Here is a 22,336-nt window from a genome sequence, read left to right on the forward strand (position 1 = left end):
ATTGAGATACTGGATACAGCTGAAATTGAAATTTGTTTAAATCTCTAAACTGGTTTTGAGCACAGAATATCACATCAATTTCCAGGTCAGAAGCATTTGAGACACATATGTATGTACGGGCAAAAAAGCTACCAGTTTGAATTGCCCACAAGAATCTGGTTGATTGCTTCTGTGAAAAATGGCATACAGTTCTCTGCAGCATATGATCTTGAGAGGAGATGAAATTAGATGTACTATCGGTCCTTTCCATTATTTATGTATTGCTTATAGGTTAAAATTGATTTAGAGATCTAGAGAAAAAGTGTCTCTGCCCTTGCCAACTTCTATTTAGGATTTGAGATCTTCGGAAGGTCTCAAGTGCATAATTTGGGACTAGAGGATACTGAAACCTTCACCTTGCTTTAAAGTAACAAAAAGTATCTTTATTCCTGTTTGGGCAATTCAGTCTTGTGACATCAGTTTCTACCTAGTGCTTGGCTTTTGTGACTGCCTATGTGAGTCTCTTTTGTGGCGCCTTAAATACCCTTCAATTCCTTCAATATAAGAAAATTTAAAATCTGCTGGAAGCAAATGGAGTTTTAAAAATTTTCTAACTTTGCCTAAGTTTTTCAATCATATATATATCTGTTAAAATGAGAGAATAACTAAACGTGAGAATAGGGAACATAAGACCAGGTTTTGAGTCAGTTAAGAATGATCAGACAAGCTTTTGCTTTAGACAAAACTTTGTTACAAAGTCATCACAGCAGATTCCCTTTGCCAATCTATTCCTTTGATATTTGGGATGTTTAGCTGAGCAGCTTCACGGAGATAAATGTATTTGAGTTTGAAGCTGAGGATAAAAAATATTACATTTAGAAGGCTGTTTGTATTCTCACATACCTTCTGACGCAAGCATTTACTCAGTATCTTACTTCTTCATTTGGGAAGAAATACTGGGAACTGGTATTTTGTACTACTTTCATCAAGATCAACACTCTAAATTCTTCAGTTACAATGAGGAATAGCAATGGCTTATATGAATAGTGGAGCTTTATATTCTAGTGACAAATTACAGAAAGCAAGGAAATGCATGTTTTGGAATGTATGCACTTGAACTGGAAATTATGAGACAGAATTCAAGGAGGATTCATTTCTTGAATGATAGGAGCTTGTCACAGCCTAAAAAGATTTCCCTTATGGTAGTAATTGGAGCTCAACATTCATCTGAAATTACTGTCGGGTCTTCTCTTAACCCAAATTAAATTAACTTGGAAGTGTGAAGGTACCACCTTACCCACAAATAGTTGTTGTCTCAGGGCTGCTTTTGGCTCCAGATTCTCTGTCTTGGTTTTTAGTCCAATAAGAAGCAAGCTGTTCTTGTTCAAGTTCTCTCAGAGAGTTCAAGCCATGAGTATTCTCCAATCTTTCACTTTAGTCCTTTTGCTCTTTTACTTTTGAAAAATGCAGAACTCTTCACCACATCTGTGTTTTTATCAAGTATCAAGGCCTCCTCTGGCTTAACTCCCTAAATTAAGGTCATTCCTGCTGTTTGGTGCAGGTTTTGCATCTGAACCTTATTTAATTCAGGCACTATTACCTGGGGGCAGGTATATCAATACAGCCTGGGATCTGAGTTTTTAATTTTGTTCCCATACAATTCTGCCCTTTAAATTTGTCTTTCTCCCTCAAAACCACTGGATACTTCTGTTAATTTTTTGCTACCACTTATTTAAACTCACGCACTGGCCACAAATTATCTGCATATAAAAATATTTTTCTGGGAACATGACTGTTCCTGACTCTATTATCATAGTGTTTGTACCTGTAGTATGTTTGAGGCACATATTCCGCCGGTTTCCCTGGATATGAATTAAACTGTCTTTTCTTGTAGTATGCAGATCCATGCTATGATGTGTCATCCTAAACTAATCTGTTACTCCAATTTCAGCATGTGAGACAGAAGCAGCAAAAGTTTATCAGCTGTCACTAGAAGAGCACCTACAGCCCTTCAAAGACAACATGGAGCAATTCATTAGTCAAGGTAAATAATGAAACGTCACTTAACCTTTTCATGACATTTCAAAGGAAAGTTATGGGAACAATGTTTATACATTGTGGGAAAGGGACTGTTTATTTTGGCATCATAGAAAGACATGGATTAGTTTGATCAGATGCCACACAGTTCTAACAGATTTGCAAAGTTGTTCTCTTGTACTGTAGGTGACTCACTCTCTTTTGCATGACAGCAAAGATAAATGCTATTGGCTTGAGTGTGTGATCTTCTAAGTTCAACATTCCAGTAGAAAACAAATATACAGCCTTTGTTCCTTGAAAAATTATTGAAGCTGGATTTGTTTCATTAACTTCCTTCCAATGAGATAATTCTTTTGTATGCGCCAAAAACATGGAATAAGCATAACAAAAGTAGTTAAAGATTTTTCAGATATACTGCAAATCTGTATGAAATATTTGGATGTGATTAATGAATAACACTGCAATAAAAAATATATTAAAAATATCCAGGATCAACTGGCATCCTGCATATTAGGCAAAAAACGCTTTTAAAATGAATAGACTATGGTTTACTAGACTTTTCTTTGACAAGATTATAGGAAATATGGATAAATTTGGGTTTTCACTAATGTATGTCAGAGCATCTCTTGAAATTCTACTCTGCATCAACCAATTTGCTTTATAGTACAAGTCAATTCAATGCATCAGGGTTAAAATACCCTGATGAGTACACCAACATAATTTTAACATTTTGCTGCTCATTCTGCTTTGATATTTCCTTTTATAATTGAAGACCTGTTGTCTCCTGAACAGGCATTTTGTGAGAATTCTGTTTCTAGTGCTGATTTATCAATTCATTAACCTAGATCTACCATATCTAGAAATGTTTATTAACTGAATGTGCTTTGTATTTGAGAGGCCTGTCAGATATGCTTGTATATCTTCCTGGTTAGAGTATTCAAGATGACTGTCTATCCAAATGTTTAAGTGGAATACCTATGGAATCACAGAATGCTTTGGGTTGGAGGGGACTGAACCAGGCTACACATGTGCTGATCCATGCTACAGGACTCTCAATTACAGGGAATAAATTGAGCACACCTAATATTTTTAATCATCAAATATGAACTGCTGTTTTCTAAGACAAGTCTGGCAATCAGGGTGTTGTCTCCAGCACTAGTAGGTATGAACCAATTTCAAGCTGCATTCTGGTTATGTATATAAGGCATACAAATATTTCAGTAGTGGTATGATTGAAAATGTAGCAAATGTTTTGAATTAGATTTATATTATAGTTTTTATGTATCGATAGGGGACATTCAAATCACAAGTTTGTCTGCAAGATATCACTGTTGGCATACTGTAAATCATGTCATTTTAACCTTATAAACAGAGTAGGAAATCAAACATGGGGATTGTCCCTGGAGGTGTTCAGGCCAGGTTATGGAGCTCTGAGCAACCTTGTCTAGTGAAAGGTGTCCCTGACTATGGCAGGGGGTTGGAACTAGATGATCTTTAAGGTCCCTTCCAACTCAAACCATTCTGTGATTATATGATTGTGTTTCAGCAGAAGTAAAATTTGTTAAAATTGTGTTTTTTCTTTTAGAAACCATATTTTTCAAAGTATCTAACTTTATACTTATGCTTATTTTATGATTTCTGGCTACACTTTCCTGATTATAATTTTATATATGCTGTATAATGATCTGGTTTTGCAAGGATATGCAATTTCTTTTGTGACTATGTGTCTGTACTTTAGGAGAGTCAGGAAAAAGAAAAGAAAAAGGTATATCCATCATATCCATTAGGAGGTTTGCTGTGTTCCCATATTAATAGTGTATATTGTTGGGTGGTTAACAAAGGGAGAAGCCCATAATGTCAGTAAAAATATCACTATGTCATGTTGATGAAAATCACTGGAAATGCATATTGTGAACACAGTAAAAGTGTGACTAAACAATTTCTACATTTTTTTAAAATAGTAGGGCCTATTAAGCAGAATTCTGTCCTAATGTAAGAAAGACAAAGGCTAACATATAGCAAGAAAGAATCCCTGGTTAAGTTCCAAAAGTAAAGTAATTTAAATACCTTTCATTATGAAATCCTTTGTTTTTACTTCATGGGATTGAATTCCGACTTGAAAGAGGCCATGTTTAAAGCAGGATTTCTCTTTCCTGTTCAGTGTTTGACAAGCTTTTGATCTAGATATTTTTTCTAGGGGCTTTTGTTGTTTGTGTAGACATAATCGATGAGTCTTTTCAGCTAGACTGCACACGTGATCATTTAGAAAAACAGAGGGACAATTCTTGGCACCTTTTGGGGATTTTTGTTTATATAACATATGCTCTGGGCAAAGAAAAAAATCAAGCTTTACGTTTTTATCTTTTCAAGTTCCAGTTTCTCTAAAGTCAGAAAAAGTTTTAACTTATAATTCAGATGAAAAGCATTTTTCATAAGGTTGAATTATTTGGCATGTTTATATGATGCCTTTTCAGAGTAGATAACTTGTGTGCATAATGGGACCCAAAAGTTCAAAGGAGCTAGTTACTTACAGCATATTCACTTATACGTGTTGCAAGCAGCTAAAATGGAAAATGGTTTTCCCACAGGCAAGAAAACTTGGATACCAAATTAAATATCCTTGGCAAGGGGTTAGAAAGGCAATGCTTTATAAGAATAGTAACTGCCACACACCAGCTAGATAACTTTGGGTTATGTTACTGCAACTAGTCTAGCTGATTGTTGCTAATTATGTATTAATTAAAAAATAATTTTTTAGTACTTCATAGTTTTTTATTAGATTCATCAGAGCCAAACAAGGTTGAATATCTCTATCTTGATTGTAAAGATGGTTTCATTTGAAAGCTAAAGAAGGGAAAGAGGCAAAAATGTGTTCAGAATAATGAAATTTTTAGATTAAAATGGTAGTGGTATGCGTGATGAAGGTTGTTCAGTATTTGCCTTGCTATCCAAGTCAGTAGGGTAAACAGCCAGCATGTGCATTAAAGTATGCAAATTCGTGACAGGATGCCAGTCCTTTCTTGAGGGACTTCATGATCATTCCTATAGTGATCGATATACTTAGCAGAAAGTTAAATGACCTAGTGCTCTCCTTTCTACATTGGCTTAGTGGATATTGGCAAGCATGGTTTACCCCATAAAATTTGTCCTTTCCAATGAAAATTTATTCATACCAAACAGTAGAAATTTAAAATTTGCATGTTCCCAATATAGCATATATAGTCACATTTTCTGTCTTTGACTAATTCCTCACATGTTATCACAATTTGAATGAGAGAGATTGAAAGCAAAGCACTGTTTGGGAACCTTGTCTCCATTGTTCCATATGCAGCTATGGATAGATAGGGGTGCAAATACATGAGAGATCACATCTACCAGCTTGGAGAGTTTCAGAAATCACTTCTTTTTCTGGTGAAAATGAGTCTGACATGAGACAGTGGGGAAATGCTGAGGGTACTAATTATCACATGGTTTGTAGAGGAATTTCATTAGCAGTTAGTAGTCCTTTAGCCTTGTCCCCACTGGACAGGTTAGCCAGCTGAAACCAAAAGAATTGTGTGTGCATGATCCACAAATGATTCGTAGTCCTTAGGTTTTAACTGTGGTTAAATTTGCAGTGAAAAGCAGTCTCTGGGTGCTGTTGAGGTGCTGTCTTGGCTGTGCATTCTTGTCAGCTTGATAAAACAGGAAACTTATGGCAGGAGGTAGCAGCCATCACTCCCTCAGAATAGCAAGTCTTTTTAGGGCAGTGGGAAGATTCAGTATGTTGAAATCACAGCTTTTCCACTGAGACTCTATAAATTGTAAAAATGCTGCAGACTTCAAATCTGAGCAAATCATCCTACATCATATTAAGAAGCCGGGCCAATATAATTTGTTTTAGACTTTAAAAAAACCATTATGCCGTGGGAGAAGTACAAGCATTGTTTGCAGAAGTAAAAACAAAAATTTCTGATGTTTGGCTAGTTCATTTAAAAGCAATAAGAATTATTCCAGTGTGATTTTAAGTTTTGGACCACAGGGTCACCATTCAGTCTTTGGTTCCTTCTAGTCTAAATTTGCAAAACTGCAGTTCCGCTATTGTAAGTGAATACAAGCACCAGGTTTTGTTCTGCTGGACCCAAGAATATAGACTCTTCTCCAGACATTAATTCTAGTCACATCCTCATGATCTTACAGAATAAAGATGCTAAAATTGTCCTGTTGGTTGAACTGTCTGTAACTACCTCCTTCTTTTGCCTAGAAGAGCATTCAGGAACCCGGTTTCCAAAGTGTTGCTAAAGGAATGTATAAATCACAGTGAGTTCTATTTATTCCTGTAGCTGCAACCAGATAGTTGGTCATGACTTGTTCTCTTAGGTCAAGTAGCAAAAGGCTATGCATCATCAAATGATGGATTGTGAATGACACTAAAGCATCAGACTGAATCTTGGATGTCTGGGTTAAGTTCCTGGCTCCAGAAATACTCTAGATGATTGCAAAATGAGTGCTGCTATTGTAATCTGAATTCTGGCCTTTCCTAACCCAGAATGATTGATTTTGCAGATTTCATTTTCTTTAAATATTGTGTTTACGATTTGATAAATATAAGGGAGAACATAGCAGTAGTTCATAATTTTTCTAAAAATAATTTGAGGAAAATATGACTGAAGCATGATTAGGAAGATATATGAATAGATATGCTTTTGTTTTTCTTTAAAAAATTGCACGGAACATTAAGAGGTTGGATATTAGTAATTTATGTGGAGACACTCACTTTAAATATTATTATGATTACCAAAATATCCTCATTAGTAATATCTAAAAAATACTTTTTTTTCCTTTGAGAATAAAATGTTGGAGTAATATGAAGGGCAAGCAACATAAACTCATTAGAACGTAAGATGCAGGAATTCAACTTAAGCAGTTTAATTTTATAAATGTTTGCATTTTTCTGTTAATATTCTTTTTGTTGAATTATTGAAGGAGCTTTTAAAACTTGCTCTTTTTGTCCTGAAAGTATTCTTGTAATCTCACACTGACATCTTAATGCTGATAAATAGTTTAACGTCAGCATGATATAAACTTGTTCCTACTTCAGATGTCAGCACCTCTATTGGTGTGCATTTTTACATAATAATCCTAATTCAGATTGTGTTGTATTTGCAACACTAGACAGGCTTCACTGAATTAGCCTTTCCTCACTTCAAAGTCCATGAAAGACCAAACTTTTAGACTGGGGTTGTCAGCTGTTTTATTCCTTTGGCACAGGATCTCATATAATCATTTTTGTAGGCATCACAGTGGTTTCAGACAGCACAGGTGTGGTAGAGTTAAAAAAGGTATTTTGTCATCACATGAGAACAGATCAATGTATGAGTATCAGAATAGCATGATACAAGTCATCCAATGCAAAAGACTATGAAAAAAAATGCCTTCTGAAAAAAATTGCTAAAAACTTTTTGGATAGTTGGAGAAGGCTGAAAACTCACATTTTAAATCTCTTCTCCAGTAAAAATGTAATCAAATAAGATTTTTTTATTACATAGTTCCTGGTATGGAGAATGAAAAATAAGAGGATATTAAAGCTTAGGTCCTTCATGAGCCCTAATCAAAATGGCATATGTTCTTCTGCACTGTGAAGCCCAGGCTCACAGATGAACAATTCTCTTGCTGGATCTTTACTGTACCTGAAGACATATATTTAGTCATAGGTATGCTGTCTGACTTCACATCTGTTTCCTGCCTAGTCCTGAATGAGACTTTTAGGCAGCATAGGATTTAATATCAGTAGCAGGGCACGTCATGTGAGGAGCTCAAAGCTGCACGCAAAATACAATGTATTTTACTTGTGTGAATGAGGCATGACAACATTACAGTGAGTATCTGCTAAACATACATAGCTAAGTATGATAGAGTGATTTGCTGGGGTTTTTTGGTTGTTGTTATGTTTCAGAGTTTTTTTAAATGTTGTATTTGGGTCCCAATTTTCACTCCCTTAATTCAGCTGACCGAAGATGTCATCCTTCTAACACTGACAAATTATAGAATGGTTTGGGTTCGAGGGGACCTTAAAAATCATCTAGTTCCAACCCCCTACCATGAACAGAGATATCTTCCACTAGACCAGGTTGTGCAGAGCCCCATTCAACCCGGCCCTGAACACTTCCAGGGATGGGACATCCACAAACTCTATGGGCAGCCTGTTCCAATGTCTCACTGCCCTCACAGTGAAGAATTTATTCCTTGTATCTAATGTAAATGTACCGTCTTTCAGTCGGAAGCCATTTCCCCTTGTGCTATTGCTAAATGTCCCTGTAAAAGTTCCTCACCAACTCTCTTGTAAGCCCCCTTTAAGTACTGTATGGCGATCCTAAAGCCTTGTTTTCTCTTGTCTTCATAGGAAAGGTGTTCCAGCCTTTTTATCACTTTCTGTGTTCTTGCTCCAAAAGGTTGCTGCTTAGGCTGGGGACCCCAGAGCTGGACATAGCACCCCAAGTGAGGTCTCCCAAGAGCAGAATAGAGGGAGAGAATCACCTCCCTTCACCTGCTGGCCACACTGCTTTTGATGCAGCCTACAACATGGCTGGCTTCTGGGGCTGTTAGCATGCATTGCCAAGTCATGGTGAGCTTCTCATCGAGCAGATCCCCCAGGTCTTACTCCTCTTGTCTGGTCTCAAACCGTTCTCTGCCTAACCTGTGTTTGTACTCAGGATTGATCTGAGGTGCAGGATCTTGCACATGGCCTTGTTGAACTTCGTGAGGTGTACACAGGCCCACCTCTCAAGCCTGTTGTGGTCCCTCTGGATGGTATCCCTTCCTAACACCACAAAGCTTTTGTGTCTTTGGCAAACTTGCCGAGTGTGCCCTCAATCCCGCTGTCCATGTCGCTGACAAAGGTGTTAAAAAGTGCTGTTAGAAGTCCCAAAACCAATCTCTGAGTCTTTCCACTTGTCAGTGCTTTCTACTTGGACATTGAGCTGTTAACCACAAGTCTCTGAGTGTGAACATCAGCAGGTTTTTTATCCACCCAGTGTCCCATGTGTCAAGCCTGTGTTTCTTCAGTTTAGAGACAATGATGCCATGTGGGACAGTGTCAAATGCTTTGTATGATTCCAGGCAGATGGCATCAGTACTCTTCCCTTACCCACCAGCACTGGAACCCTGTCATAGAAAGCCACCAAATTTGTCAGGCAGTCTTTGTACTTTAATGAAGCTATACTGGCTGTCACCAATAACTTTCTAATTTTCCATTTGCCTTAGCAGAGTTTTCAGGGTAATCTGCTCCATGACTTTGCCTGTCACTGACTTGAGACTGACTGGGCTGTAGTTCCTCAGGTCTTCCTTATTTCCTTTTTTAAAATGGAGGGTTGTGTTTCCACTTTTCCAGTCACTGGAAACTTCACTGGACAACCACAATTTCTCAAATATGATGGATAGTGTCTTATCCATTTCTTCTGGCATGGATGAATCTCATCAGGTCCCATGAGCTTGTGTACCTTCAGGTTCCTTAGTCTCAAACCCAGTCTTCTTCATTCTCTCAGTCCTTGCCTTTGCTTTCTGCAACTTTAGCAATGTGGTTGGACCACTTGCTGATGAATACTGAATCAAAAGTAAAGCTCCTTTTATAGACTATTAAGTTTATTTTTTTTTTAACTTTTAAGGAAGTTTAAGTTTTTGCCCTTGCATATTCAATGAAGTTTTAAGTTGTGATTCTATAAATCTTGCTCACAATCTATGGAGCTAGCACATAATTTGTATTCCTGTTGTGCGAAGGTATAACATCATAAGGAAGTATAATGGGCTTGAATCAATGTAAATATTTATGTATTTATCTGATCATAGGTTTAAAAAAAATAATAACACCATTAGAAAAATATTCAGCAGATTGGATGCTCTATCCCAAGTTACAATCAAGAAATTGGGGTCTGAGTATTTAAATGTTCTATTCAACAGTTCTCTTACCTGTATGCATAAAAATCTCACAAAATGGGGGAGGGGAAATAGGTATTCTTCATGCTTACAACCTTTTATGAATTTGTCATAGGAAGTATGGAAGGATGTAAGACTCTTGATAAGATTTCCAGAAGAAATCCTGCTTTATACTCTTGTAAGGGTTTCTTAGACTGAATTTACCTGAAAATCAGCCATCCAAATGTACTTAGATCTTTTTTTGGTGTAAATAGAAAGTCTCAAAACTATAGTAACACAGCTCTAATGAGTCATTGAAAAGGGTTTGTATCTGTTGGAAAAAAACCCCAAAAAACTGGCTCCACTTGAAAGTTACTGGAAAGCACATTCATAGCTAATTATAAACAAATACTAGTTAACACTTTAAATAAAAAGAGAGGAAAAAAGCAAAAAGATTTAGGACATAGACAAGCAGATGAAAGGATTCTTGTTGCCTTCCATCTGAGATTACTCAGATGCATTCCTGTATTCAATTACCTGAGAAGATGTGATATTCCCTTAAGAGAGATCGGGAGATCAGAAGGGATGGCAGTTTCGTGCATCTCCTTACTCATAGCTCTTTGAAACTGGTTCAGCAGAAATAGCTTAAATTGCAGCAGGGATTGGGGCCAGACGGTGACTACAGACAGTAATCACTGGGTCAAGATCATACCACAAACCAACAACAAAAACTTTTGGTGGAACAAAAGCTCTGTCAGGGTGTTTGAAGGCAGTTTGAGTAGACTGGCAAGGTCTACTTGGAATACTTTCTGAATAGGCACCAACAGGTCAGCTTGTTGTGTGACTACGTTTATCTAGTACATTTATACATAGAGGGCATTGATAATTCTTATTATTTGCTAACTTTGAGTCTATTTTTTTCATCAAATCCCTTGCAAACTTCAGATTCAATTCTCAGCTTGAGTTTTATGCCTTTTTTTTTTTCACAAAGCCACTAAGCACAAGCCCCTGTCATTATTTAAAAATTAATGATTGTCTAACTTTTCAGTCTTCCCCAAAACCCACTTCCTTTTTGATAGTGACCATCCAAAATGGCTCAATTCTTCCTAGTGCTACTCATGCCCAACCACACTAAATAAAACATGTAAAGAGAACAAACACCAACAAAATCCAAAAATTGAGTCAAAACAAATTCAAGTCTAAAAGGGAGTAGGGGTTGAGGGGGAGGGGAAGAAAGAAACTTTTCTCAAGAACTTTCTATTGATTCTGGTGTATTTGCTATTCTGCTTTGGTGTTTAAAGCTTTTTCAAAACAAAGTCTTGAATAGTATGCTAACTGCCAAAAACAAAAGTGTTATTTTGGTGTTTCCTGCGGGTGTTTGAAAGTATATGTACGACCAAGGAGAATAGGGGAATTTCCTGAGAAGCACTGACAGAGCTCTTGTAAACTTGGACCTTAGACCCTGATAATGACAGAGTAACTGCATGCTCTTGCTTGTGCTGGTAGTTCACTCAGAATTTTCTCTATATCCATTTTCTTTCTGTCTTTGTCACGTGCTTGAGGTACCTACAGAAGGTATCCTCATGGCCTCTGTCAGGCACCTCGGGTCCTCAGGCCTTAATGAAGCTGGGTCAGAAGTGACAGGTGAACTACCTGAAGTTCCATACACTTTTTAAGAAAAAAGGCAATTTTCCCTCAATTTTGTTCTTAGTTTAGTTTTGTTGGGACTTTTTGGAAATTGTGCCTCTGCCAGTGGAAATATTTGGTATATTTTCAAAGCCTCAGCTACTATTCACCCATCACCAGTGCAGAAGAAAATATATCCTCTTTAAAGATCCTTTAAAGATTGGTAAATCTCCAACAAGGGTTTGTACAAATATTAGTGATTGTTTTCTCTTTTATTTGTTTGGATTTTTTTCAGTAAAAAGGATTTATATAAATTTTTTTGCTTTTTAATAATATGTATATAACATTGGAGCACAATAATCCTACTCTAAAACAGTTGTATGTCTTGAGTTTCCAGTTAGCTGTAAGTCAAATATTTCTTTTTAGATTTTTTTAATCCTGTGAAAGAGATGATATAGTGAAATATCACACTTTCAAACAAGAAATCACAACAATTAATGACAGAGACAACAGATGTTATTTTGCAATATCTGTCCACAGAAAAAATGGTCTGTACGTATAGAAAATAGATATATTCATGTTATTAGCTTTTTAAAAGTCAGACATCGTTCACAAGATATAGTGGTTAAATTTGGAGGAGACTAGCAGAGAAAGTTTTTTGTACTGAAAATGAGAGGATACTTGGCAGTTGTCTTCATCCACAATGTAGCTTGATTTCTGCAGAGAACTTAGCATAACATCCACAATGATCCACTGAGGTTTGAGGGGACAATTTTGTGGTCAATCAATGCTTTATATCTTGCCTTTGAGCCCCTTTTAATTTAATTTAATTTAGTCTTCTAGGCTTCTTGAAAACAAAATACCATTTACAGAAAACCGAATTTTACAATTCTTCTGAAGACCAGCATTTTCTAAAATGCCTGTGTCTATTTCTCACATTCAGTTTGGCAAGATATATCCCATTTTCACAAATGTGTAGGTCAGTTTAGTATTGTTGTTCATATATGTGCCTTTGTAGATGTTTATATGGAACATTTTCAGGACTGTAATCAAAAAAAGAATGGGAAGAGCAAACGCACAAAACAATGACATGTATCATTCTGGAATGTGGGTATGTGCTGATAAGGACAGAATATTTGAGAATTCAGTTAATTAGACTTCATTTGTGAGATCTTGTTTGAAAGCTCATTTTGAACGGCATGGAATCAAGTCTTATGCCCCAATTATAAAACACCAAGCAGTAAATTTAAGCAAATTTTAAAAAAAAGAAAATGATAGAATAGAAATTAGGACATCTGATGTGAGTAATTTTTGAAGAGATACATATGTCCTGTAGTTAAAAGAATTTATATAAGAGCCTTGGATATAGTACAGTCCTCACACTTGGTAAGCAATGACGTAGGGAGGAAGGAATGTACTTGAATTTTGACCAAATATATAAAGTGTTTAGGAACTATAGACCTCGCTCTAAAAGGAGACCAACTTTAAATAATCTGAAGGTATCTTAATGGAAAAACAGTGGAATGTCATCCAACAAGAAGGCATTAAAGATGCTTTCAAACTAAAAAGGGAAAATATAACTAAACCAGTGCATGTTGTAAACCGTTGATAAGGTCGTTTCACTCTGTTAGCTGTCACTTTGACTCTAAATGGCTGTGAGTTTTGAGATGGCCATGTTTTTCAATGTGACCTAAGGTCATTTTTCAGCCATATAATTTGGAGTAGATTTTTCAGAATATATATGTCTTCAGGACTGTGAAAGCTGCTTGAAAAGTCCTACAATATATACAGTGTGTGAAAGCCAACATATAAATCTGCTACTTTTGCTTACCAATGTATTACACAAAATAGAGGGGTTAGTATTTCCTGGTATCATATAGTTTTTAATAGATTTGGAACAGTTTATTTGGATGTACTTCAGCAATTAGTGTCAAGAATCAAGTTCTTAGCTGGGAGTGTTAGAAAAGATGATGAGCCAATAAAATATTTGGGAAAAAAACTAACTCAAAAGCAGAAATTCCTACATCTAAGCAGTGTCTGCTATATTAGCTGATGGATTGGAAATATATATTAAAGCAGATATGGATACTGCATGACTACAAGATTTCTTTAATGTTTTTCAAAGACAATCAAATAATATTTTTAAAATAACCTTATTTCTTGAAGATAGAGAATAATTACAGAAGCAGAAGAGAGTGCTCAGATACAGTCAGCTGCCATGGTATCCCAGGATTTATCTAATTTTTCTGTGTTGGCCGTTGATGATCACTATGTTGTGATCACTGTGGACTGGGTATAGCTACGAACATTTTTTTTTCATGTCACCTGTTGTAGGTGTTGTCTTTGTAACAGGGAAGTGTACTTTTCTCCCCTGAATGTTCCTCCAAAGTGGGCAACTTTTAGCTGGTATTTGGCTCTTAATGGATATATGCCAAGAATGAAGAAGCCAAACCAGTGCCTTTCATGCACTCTTTTTATACCTGTGATGAGCTGCTTTGGAGGAGGAAGTGATAATATAGATGCATGATAATGAGTGAAATGATGAAGTATAATGCATTCTGGGACAATTCAACTGGATCCATCATAACTAAATTTTTCCTGCCCCTAGTCAAAGAGGAAAACATAATTTGAAGTAGTTTACCAATGGGGTGATTATTACTGAGCAAAGTACGTATAACCACTAATATCAGGTGATAATATTCCCAATGTACAGGTTATAACAATCTCCAGCTGCTTCAACATCTAATAGTTATTCCATTGTATCCAGGTATCCAGGATAGGAAAAATTCTGTTGTTTTGATAACAGGAGGTTTTCTTCCCTTGCCAACTAAAATTCACTGCATATCTTCAGCTAACCATTTTCTACAGCTCTTGGATGTTAACTGTGTCTAGTGCAAAAGCAGTCATCTGATTATTTTCTTTGGACAGGGACAGATCTGAATGCATATACCGTATTTTCTCTTTCACTGGTGCCACCTGTTGACTTGTGGAAGAAGAATTGTTTTCATAGTATCTTTAACTTTTTCTGTCTAGAAAAATGATAATGGAAAGGGGTTGCAAATTTTCACCTGTGTAATATCTTTTTGGTAAAATGAGGAAGGATTAAAAATATCATTGCGTTTGGAACAAACTACAAAGAAATTCTTTAGAGAAAATTCTTTGTTACATGCATCTCTGCCATTCAAGGTTTCTACAGTTTCTTTTCATTGTGTAATACCAATTCTCTATTAATTTGTCGAAAGTATAGATACCAGAAATAACTTGGTTTTGTTTTGCTTTGTTTTGTTTTTCTTCTTCTCAGGACCACAATAACTTTTTTTTATCTTTAATTGAAAGGAAACTTGTGCCCAAATGGGGATATTTTGACATGATTTCATAAGCTTAGGATAATATGCTTACACTCTTTTGAGAAATAAATTGTGGAATTTTTGCTCCATTACTGGTGGGTAAACAATTATTTGTAAACCTGTACAGAATATTTGAAAAAAAGAAGAAAGTACCTAAAACAAGGCAACTCTAATGGTATTCCATCCCATCAATCTTGGAAATTATAAAAATACTTATATCCTAAAAATACAACATATGCACCAGTATACAAGACTGTTGTAGGATGGAATATGGTAGCCTCTATTTCTAAGCATTGTTTAAGTGAAAGAAGTCCAAATTGCATTTTTCAGTAATAGAATTATTTGAGAGTTGCATCCACAGATACTTACTGATTGTGTTAATGCAGAATGAGGTATTTGATCTCGTTTCATCCAGAGAGTTTGTGCATTTTTTCTTTTGAACTATATGTTTTTACTGGTCATACTTTGATTTTCAGGATTAAAGTATGGAAAAAAAGAAAAGTATTAATGAAATTCTGTAAAAGCTGCCACATTTCACCCGGTTTCTTATCCAAAGCCGTGCAAGGCTTTCAAGAAAAACTCTTAAGTCAGCCCAAATTCACTCAGCTCTGGGCTCAACTTCACTCAGAAGGGTTGCGAGCCCTCACAAACCTTCTGAAGAATCTGGGCCAAGATTCAATTTGGTATTGAAACCTGTAATCATTCAGGATTCACATGCTCTTCAATTTCCTTGAGAACATTTACCCATCTCTCCTTCAGGTTTTGTGTGGTTTGCTGGGATTTTTTTTTCACTTTCAGGATAACAATGGTGGAGCCCAAGACTTCAAGTAATGATTACCAAATACAATGTTTCCCGCTGCAAATATCTGGGCACTAGTCAGCAGTGCTACTGCTCAGGAGACTACATTGCTACTAATAAAAAGCATTTGCAGCACTAGACAAAGCTCATTGTTGTGACTGGGGAAAGTATAAGGCAATTCCATTTGTATTTCCTTGCTGCAGATTTCACATGCTTATTTCAGTGTATGTTTGTAAATTACTGTTGATTGAAACATTTTAACTGAAAAACAGTGATTATCTTTGTATCTTAATTATGCCATTGCTTTGCTTTTTTTCAAAAAATGTGAAATTTTTCAAAGTGTATCTATGATGCAGAAAAATAATTTTAATGAGTTAATATTGTAGAGCTATGTCTGGAAAGTTGAATAAAAAATAGCTGAAAGGTTCCTTCTTTTTCAGATTTCTAAATGAATTTTATAGCACTGACATTTTTTACTAGGACAGCTCAGAGCCTTTTCATTTTTCAAAACTTTCTGACTCTTGGGAATACTATAATTCTCCTTGCAAGTTAACAGTCCAGAAGTCTAGCAGACTGAACAAAGAACCAAGTACCAAATTAAAAGAGCTTTCTGTTTAAGCATGCAGACTATAAATGAGACTTAAGTTGTATTACCTGAATGACTACATAAATATAAATTTCACCTAAGCTCATGCTTAGGTGGACAAGCAGATGGACAATTGCTTTGCACATTGGTGATGCCTAAGTTAACATGCACGTTCTTAGAGATTTTTTGTTAAGTGTTCTTTCAGTCATCTAAATTTAGTGAAATGTGGGCAGAAAAAAAAGAGAGAACATGTGGCAAATGGAGAATATTTTCACCATTGTGTGGGAAGGACAGTTTCTTACTTTATTAATAATACAATTAAAATATTAATTATATATAAAATGATACAAGTAAAATATTAATTTCCTTCACATGATCACTAAATGCTAATATCCTTCATATAAAACTAATCATGTTTTCAATACAGGCCTGCTTCAGCTCTAGTACTTCACTAATGGATGTGTGTTCAGGGAGAGGGAAGAGTTTTTATTTGTAATTTCTACACAACTTGTACAAAAGCTATAAGGCTGAATCCTTCCTGCTCTTTGCTCAGCTTTTCCTCCTCTTGGTAGACAAGTTCCCGTATTATTTGAGTTTCTGGAATCATTATTTTAGATCTGGTTTTAAGTCAATTTCATTATTTGGTTGCTGTTGAGAATACTGGGAATTTTTTTTTTCCTTTTCAAGGCTTTGAGTTTTGGATTGCTTTCTTTTTGCAGTGGTGGTTTTGGATTCCTTTTTAATAGGGTTATCAAAATTTGTATCGTTTTGTTTGTGTGGTTGTTTGTTGAATGGGAGGATTGATTGGTTGGTTTTTTCCTTGGAATTGATCTACATGAGTATATCCTCAGGTGGTTTCTATATATTTTACACATGACATATGTAAAATTAAAATTATCCTGAAACATCTCTATCTTTCACCTTGTTGCTAATTATTTGATTGTATTTTACAGCCAAAATAGACCAAGAAAATGAAGAGAAGTCACTGACAGAAGCACATAAAAGGTAAGAAGGAGTAATGTCATAAGACCTTCCTTTGAAAAATATGGTGTTTTTAGCAGTTGATGTATTGGTAGCTGGTATGACTGTGTTTTTGAGTGGTATAGAAATGCATTTAGAAAGAAAAGTGATATTTAGTTATTGTGAATTTTAATTTGCAAATGAAGAAAGTTTGAAACAATTTAAATGAATATTGTACATTACTTCTGTCTTTCAGAAAATGCATTAACCTCATGTAAAAATAAATTCAGAGTATACCATTTGGACTGAGAAAACTGTTCATACTACACCAGTATCATGGTGATTTGAGAGGTATTTCGCATTCCCTAAACAAGTATTATTAGGTACCATTTCTCATACTTATAAAATATCCATTTTATTAAAAAAACCCAACTTTTTTTAATAAACAAATTAAATGTAAAATTAAATGTGACTTCCATTGTAGAATTGCTAATAGATCTTCAAATACTGTTTTTTGTGGCAGAACGCAAAATACCTCATTAAATTTCATTCTGTGCAGTTGAGACAGTTTTCAAAACTGGGAACCTCACTCCATTGAACAACATGTGGTTTGTTCTGATTTTTTTGGAGACTTCTCTAGCAGCAGTGTTTAAATGGGAAAGATTTTTATCAGTCCCAGAAAGAGATCAAAATATGGTGCACAGCATTTATAGCCCAGATTTAGGGAAACTCGCAGTCTGTATTTGTTTTTCTTTCACTGAAAATAGCATTTTCTTTTTCTACTAGCTACAGCTATCACTTAATAACTACTAATGCATATATCCATTCTATATTCCCAGAATTATGAAGTCTCTCAATAGAATTCCTCTAAAAGATATCACTATAAAAGTTCCTAGTTTTTACTAGGTTTGTCAGCCATTCTATGGCCTCAACACCCAAATTTGCTACCTGCAGTAATGCCACAGGGTGGTTGATGTCTTTCCTGGTACATTTTTTCTCTGTTTCCTTGGGACTGTACCTTGGGATAGTACCTGAAAAAGAAGCCAAGAGGAGTGAGTGCCACAAGAACCTCCCTTCTTACTTGTGGGGAGATGGTGGGTCCTTGAGTGGCACATCATGGGTGTGGAAAGGGAGTATAGGAGAATCACAGACTGCTTTGAGCTGGTCTGTATTGCTTTAAGTTTCATTACAGAATATTCTGAGTTGGAAGGGACTCGCAGGGATCATCAAGTCCAACTCCTAAATGAATGGCACATAGAGGGATCAAACCCACAACCTTGGTGCTGTTAGCACAATGCTCTAACAAGCTGAGATAATATTAGGGTATTATTGCTTTGGCTTAGTATCGTGCCTCTTGCTCAAGTATATGAAAGGCATTCCTGACATTTCTTAGGTTTGTTTAGCTGCTCAGTTACATAATTCTTATCTTTAAAATTTTCCTTCACAATAAAACTTTGAGAGAAGCTGGCACTGTTAGGAGATTGTTGTGATGCCTAATTGCTCTTTTAAGGAAAATATTTGTCCTGTCAAAAGTGGATTTGAATACAAATCCAAAGGTGACAGAAATCTAATGACAGTGGAATCTTCAATCTGTTCAGAAATCTTGTGACTTCTCGCTATCTTTTGGTATCTAATTCACTTTCCCTTCTAATCATTTTCCCTGACATGACTGGAACCATCATATCAAAAACTTTCTACTGGTTTTATTAGCCTGATGGGGGAAGAAAGCAAACTGTTCTGGGGATTCTTGTTCAGCTTGGTCTGCTTCTTCTGACTTTAATCCCTAATTCTTTCTTCTCCCAGCTCCTTTTGCACAATTTGTCAAAGAAGAAAATTGTGCTTCATCGCTACGCCTTTCCGTGAATATCTAGCAAGGATATTTTCTTTCTTCCTTCCACCTTCCCACTGAAATTCTTGATCAGATTAGTGCTTTTTGTAAGAACACTGGAGACAACTTCATATACAGTTTTAGTATTATGTGTGATTATTTCAGTAAGATTTTTAATTTAGCTTGAAAATAAAATGCTTGGGATCCTTTTTGTCAGGAGCGGATGAAAAAGATGATAGGAGCTTAAGAAGCTAAATAAAAGATTAGTTGCATTTGACTAATCATAGGTAGACAGCAGTGCATAGGATGACGAGACAAACAAGTAGTGCAAGGAAAAGTGATGGATTAGATGGAGCAAAGTTAATGTGATTAATGTGCTTGGATTTTCCTTGTTGAAGTGGATGACTTCAATCTATGTATAAGTTCAGGTCTACTGCAGGGGAGCATTTCTTTAGCTTTCATTAAAAACTATGATTTTTTTATTATTATTAGTATTTTCTTTGTTAGTTTGTCTCCATTAAAATACAAAAATCCAGAAGAAAAGATCTTGTAGCAAAAAAAACCCCCTGTATCTGAAATGAATAATGATTTGGGGAAAATGCAGCAATGTGTATTTTAAAAAATCTCAGTTGTGCAATAGATGAGCTGAAATGGAAAGTTAATCTTACACAGAAAATGAAGACAAAGAAAATGGAATGTCTGCTCCAGGGACTCCATACAGTGTATAGCTGTTCATTTGTCACAAGTGAGAAAATGTTTAATCAGTTTTGAAATGATGTATTCTCTCTTTATTTATCGTGTTTAGTGACTTTAAGAGTGTCAGTACGTAAAGTGTTTATCCTAGGAATGGATTTCTGGCACATGGATAAAAATGAAAAGTGAAATGTTTAGCTCACAATAGGCATATGTTCCAAGATCTCTCTGAGTAAGTATCCTGAGATGAGAAGAAAGCACACAGGTCTATGTTTATCTAGCTTACGCAGGCAGACAAGGAAGGCTCCAGCCTGGTATTAACACTGAAGTGACATGGAATGTCTTCACCAAACCCCAAACAATTACATCATTCCCTTAACAATATTGATAAAGTGCAATAAGAAAGAACCTGGCACTTTCCAATTAGATCCTCATTGCTAAATGCTTGAGAAACTGTGAAATACTTGTCAAGTTAAAGCAAAAAAATCACTCATTTGGGCAGAGGTGAAAGAAGTAAAACAGAAAAGAGAGAGGAGGGGGAAAAGATTCTTCTGTATTTTAGGAATCCTTTATTTGGTGCCCCTTTATTTTTTCTTCTGTTTTTATTTTTAAATTTGAACTAATGTTCTCCATCCCAATACTTGTATTATAGATATGCTCTCTGTTTTGTGTATTTTCATTTACTTAGTGTTAAATATTTTTCATCTTTTCAGATGTGAATTTACTTAAGCAGAAAAAAAAAAAAAAAAAGAAGTCTTGTTGTTTCCAGGTGTGCTTAATACAATTTCAGAATGAGCTGAACTTTTATCATAGTATGCACAACAAGTAGGAACCAAGATTGCAACAAAATTATCATCCAAATAACGTGACAAGTGATACCTCATTTGCCGGGCTAGGATGAAAGGCAGTAGCAACAGCAGAAATACCATTTTGCAGACTTAAAATCAGAAATTAGTTACTCCTCTTCCTGCACTTAGTTTCTGAAGAACCAATAGCCAAACAAGCTGACTGAAGTTACTGGAAACAGCATTCAGTGAAGTTGAAGGTCATAATTCTCTGCCTTGATACCTCACCAACTGAATAGCTCTAGAGGAGTAGCATGGAACTTTGTTACTTTTTCTTATAATACCTCACCCAGTATTAAGTTCTTATCTCCTTAGAAGGCTTCCAGATTCACATCTTTTTAAAAAGCAAATAAATCCAGACTTGTGACATTGATCTCTCTTCCACTGAAATAGTTAAGATGCTCTTTTCCTTCCCCTTTGTCTGCAAACATTTTTCTCTTCTTGGAATAACAACTTGGTTTCAAAAATTTAATTAAGATTTTTTTTTTTTTATCTAAGACACAGTCAAATGCTTTTCAATTTTTCCTGTCATCTCTTAGTGTAACAACAAAGCATTCGATTCTGAATTCAGTTCAGCAGCACTAAAAGTTTAGTTATTCATATTTCATATAATTAACCAATATTCCACTCCTGTAAGAGACAATGTATGCTAGAAATGTTAAAGAATACTAAAGATTTTTTTTTTTAAGTATTTCAGATAGTATAACCCTGCTTGAAGTGATAAGTCAGTAAGGCAATAGTCTCACACACTGGGGGTTTAAAATCATTCATCTGTTTTTCCTGCTGATGCCTAGCAAGACCTGGAAAGACAGAAATTTTATTTGCTATCCTGGCTTTCTGTACATCACTGATTTAAAAAAAATCCTAGAATTTAATTTTTTCTTTAGTAAATCTCAGTGCATTATGAGAATATATATTTGTTTTATAAAAAGTCAAACAGAGGACTTTTTGCCTTTTGACGTAAATATCAAGTGGGGAATTTAGGATGTGTGTGGCTTGGTATAAAATGCTCATCTCTCCACGTCTGGATATTTTTATTTGGTTTATTTTATAATTTCCATTCTTCCATTACTTTCACATTCCAGTGATTTTTGGGCTTTTAAGTGCTTTCTGAGTGCAGCCTCCCAGGCACCTCTTCTGTTTTCAGGACTTTTAATAATCCAGTTAGAAATGTGTTGTTGCTTTCTTTTGCTGTAGCAACAAAATGACATTAATTTTGAAGAGAAATGTTTACCTTTAAATTGCCTGCAAAAAAACCCCAGTATTCTTGACACAACACTCTTTGCAGACTTCCATTGACATCACTGAACGTGAGAACTTGGGGAGGAACAAAGGTTTACACCTGCTTATGAGCTGACAAGTTGATGACATTTAGAGAAATAGCAGACAGTATGGTACAATGGCACTGCTGAAAAGCAACACCTCGAAATGTAGCACCTAAGTCTGGTAATCCTTTAAAACATTAAATGTTCCTCCCACCTCACTACCCTCCACACAATGTTTTGGATTGTTTCCAAAAGTGAACTATAAAGTTAAAGAGAAAATTGAGTTAATGATAGAAATAAACTGGTGAAAAGCTTAGAATGGAAGAGGTATGTAGTTTAGAAAAAAAACAAAACCAAAACCAAAAAAAAAAACCCAGAAGGAAACTTTTAACTGAAAGGCAAGAATATGCTATTGGACTTTGTCTTTCACTACTCTTTGGCCATTCATCTATTGTTGGTTTCTTCACTGTTATGTCTGTTT

At 35.6% G+C, this 22,336-nt stretch overlaps 1 protein-coding gene across 2 annotated transcripts in view; it reads left to right on the plus strand.

The window, feature by feature from the left end:
* FMN2 (formin 2) overlaps positions 1-22,336 on the plus strand; it is a 152,050-nt gene that overhangs the window by 101,198 nt on the left and 28,516 nt on the right. For both annotated transcript variants that reach the window (XM_054279386.1, XM_054279387.1), the window contains 2 exons: positions 1,931-2,023; positions 17,218-17,269. In XM_054279386.1, coding sequence (XP_054135361.1) covers positions 1,931-2,023; positions 17,218-17,269 — 145 coding nt within the window. The remainder of the gene's footprint in view (positions 1-1,930; positions 2,024-17,217; positions 17,270-22,336) is intronic.

This window comes from Melozone crissalis, unplaced genomic scaffold, assembly GCF_028551555.1.
Source record: "Melozone crissalis strain CALT ecotype California unplaced genomic scaffold, PUWL_Pcris_2 ptg000027l_1, whole genome shotgun sequence".
NCBI lineage: Eukaryota > Metazoa > Chordata > Aves > Passeriformes > Passerellidae > Melozone > Melozone crissalis.